The sequence below is a fragment of the Gekko japonicus genome, unplaced genomic scaffold, assembly GCF_001447785.1.
Source record: "Gekko japonicus isolate JY-2015 unplaced genomic scaffold, Gekko_japonicus_V1.1 scaffold1096, whole genome shotgun sequence".
NCBI lineage: Eukaryota > Metazoa > Chordata > Lepidosauria > Squamata > Gekkonidae > Gekko > Gekko japonicus.
Window position 1 is genome coordinate 426,849 of NW_015161985.1, and position 2,670 is coordinate 429,518.

At 51.1% G+C, this 2,670-nt stretch overlaps 1 protein-coding gene across 1 annotated transcript in view; it reads left to right on the forward strand.

Annotated features, from left to right (window-relative positions):
- LOC107126262 (acyl-coenzyme A thioesterase THEM4-like) overlaps window positions 1–2,670 on the forward strand; it is a 17,731-nt gene that overhangs the window by 10,086 nt on the left and 4,975 nt on the right. The window contains exon 3 of the mRNA XM_015429804.1: window positions 928–1,111. Coding sequence (XP_015285290.1) covers window positions 928–1,111 — 184 coding nt within the window. The remainder of the gene's footprint in view (window positions 1–927; window positions 1,112–2,670) is intronic.

Sequence of the window (2,670 nt, forward strand, 5' to 3'; positions counted from 1 at the left end):
GAAAGAGCCAGAGAGAGAGAGAGAGCCAGAGAGGGAGAGGGAGAGACAGAGGGAGAGGGAGAAGAGGAAGAAGAATGAGGAGGAGGAGAGATTGGATTTATACCGTGCCCTTCACTACCCAAGAAGGAGAAGGAGAAGAAGAGATTGGATTTATACCCCGCCCTTCACTGCCCAAAGGTGTCTCAGAGCAGCTTACAAACGCCTTTCCCTTCCCCTCCCCACAACAGACACTCTGTGAGGTCGGTGGGGCTGAGAGAGCTCGGACAGAAACTGTTCTTTTTCAAGGACAGCTCTTATCAGAGCTACGGCTTGCCCAAGGTCATCCAGCCAGGTGCAAGTGGAGGAGTGGGGAATCAAACCCAGTTCTCCCAGATTAGAATCCGCGCACTTAACCACGACACCAAACTGGCTCTGGGAGTCTCAGAGCAGCTTACAATCTCCTTTCCATTCCCCTCCCCACAACAGACACCCTGTGAGGAAGGTGGGGCTGAGAGAGCTCTTTCGAGGACTGCCCTTGAGAGAACAGCTCCGACAAAACTTATGACCGACCCAAGGTCACACAAGCCAGCTGCATGTGGAGGAGTAGGGAAACCAAACCCGGTTCTCCCAGTCTAGAGTCTGCGCTCCTAACCACTTCACCACACTGGGAGAGAGAGCGCGTGCCAAAATGGCCGTAAACCATAGCTGTCTGTGGAACATTTTTTAAAACTGATCAGTCAGTTCGGGTTGCCGACTCTGGGCTGGGAAATTACTGGAGATTTGGGGGTGGAGCAAAGAGGGGCGGGACCTCAAGTGGGTTATAATGCCGTTGGGTCTACGCATCAAAGCACATTGGAGCAACAGAGACAATTCAGGTGAGAGACGAGTCGAACTTATCTTCGCTCCTGGCTACCGCGTGACTGTTGTTTCTCCCACTGCCTTCCACAGTATGGAGAGGGAAGGTACCCCAGGAAGAGGAGGAGGGGGGAGAAAAGAAGAGAGAGACCCGATTCTTTTGCCGAAACATCGATGGTGAAGGTCTGGGGTTCGAATACGTGATGTTCTTCAACCAATCCGAGAAAAGGGTCGTGTGCATTTTCCAGCCGGGGGACTACCTGGAGAGTTATGCAGGGTGAGATGAGAAAAATCCTGGAATTCCTTGTTTCTAGAGGGAATGCATCTTTCGCTACTGCATCTAAATAATATTTATTTATATTTATTTATTAATCTGATTTTTACCCCGCCCTCCCCGCCAAGGCATGCTCAGGGCGGCTTACCTGAAACAGTAGATAAGACAACAATATAAATATTATCCAGTGCTCCCTCTAAGCTGTGGAGTCCTGTGAGCAAAAATTCCACTTTGTGAGCTACTGGCAAAAACGAGCGATCTGGCTGCTGCATAAATCAGTTGGCTCTGGAGCCACATCCTTCCTGAGCTAAATCAAAAATGTGTGCTCTGGAGGCTAAAAAATGGTGAGCGAACTCACACTAACTCAGCTTAGAGGGAACACTGGTAGTATCTCTGTTTTCGTTAATGCAACCTTGGTGTGAAAAATTCCAGCCCTCTTTGGCCCTGGCTCTAGGATTGCCCACTCCAGGTTGGGAAATACCTGTAGATTTTGGGGGTGAAGCCTGGGGAAGAAGAAGAAGAGAAGTGATTGGATTTATACCCTGCCCTTCACTACCCAAAGGTGTCTCACAGTGGCTTACAAGCTCCTTTCCCTTCCCCTCCCCACAACAGACCCCCTGTGAGGTAGGTGGGGCTGAGAGAGCTCTGACAGAAATGGCTCTTTTTCAAGGACAGCTCTGACAGAACTGTGCCTTGCCCAAGGTCATCCAGCCAGGTGCAAGTGGAGGAGCGGGGAATCAAACCCAGTTCTGCCAGATTAGAGTCCGCACACTTAACCACTGCACCAAACTGGTGGGGTTTGGGGAGGGGAAGGCGGGGTTTGGGGAGGGAAAGGCGGGGTTTGGGGAGGAGAAGGTGGAATTTGGGGATGGGAGGGGCTTCAGCAGGGTCTAATACCATAGAGTCCTTCATCCAAAGCAACCATTTTGGCCAGGGAACTGATCTGAGATCTGGCGATCCGTTGTGATAAGAAGATCCCCAGGCCTCACCTGGAAGGTGGCAGCTGTGTCTCTCCTTCACACCTGCAATGGCCACTGGGTGGTTGAACCAGGGCTTTAGAACAACAGGCCAGGTGTTTTACAAATTCTCTTTGTCCAAGATCTGGGCGCCCCGACCTGGCTGGCTCAGGCTAACCTGAGCTCAGGAGAACTTGGAAGCTAAGTAGGGTCATCCCCGATTAGCACTTGGAAGGGAGACCGCCAAGGAGTTCCATGGTTGCTACACAGAGGCACAAAACTAGCAAAACAACGCTGTGCTCTATTTCCCGCAACATATTCATAAAGGAGACTTCAATTAAAGTATAATATATCCATTATATGCAGTCAATGTGCCCATACAATCCATCCTAGCAGGGGTCGTTTTGTAGAAAAAGAGCTAGGGGAACTCATTAGCATAACTCATTAGCATATGCCACACCCCCTGACATCACCGGAAGTGTGTCATAAGGCCACACCCCCTGACATCACCGGAAGTGTGTCATAAGGCCACACCCCCTGACATCACCGGAAGTGTGTCATAAGGCCACACACCCCACCCCCAATGGTCCCGGCCGCCGCCGGCCT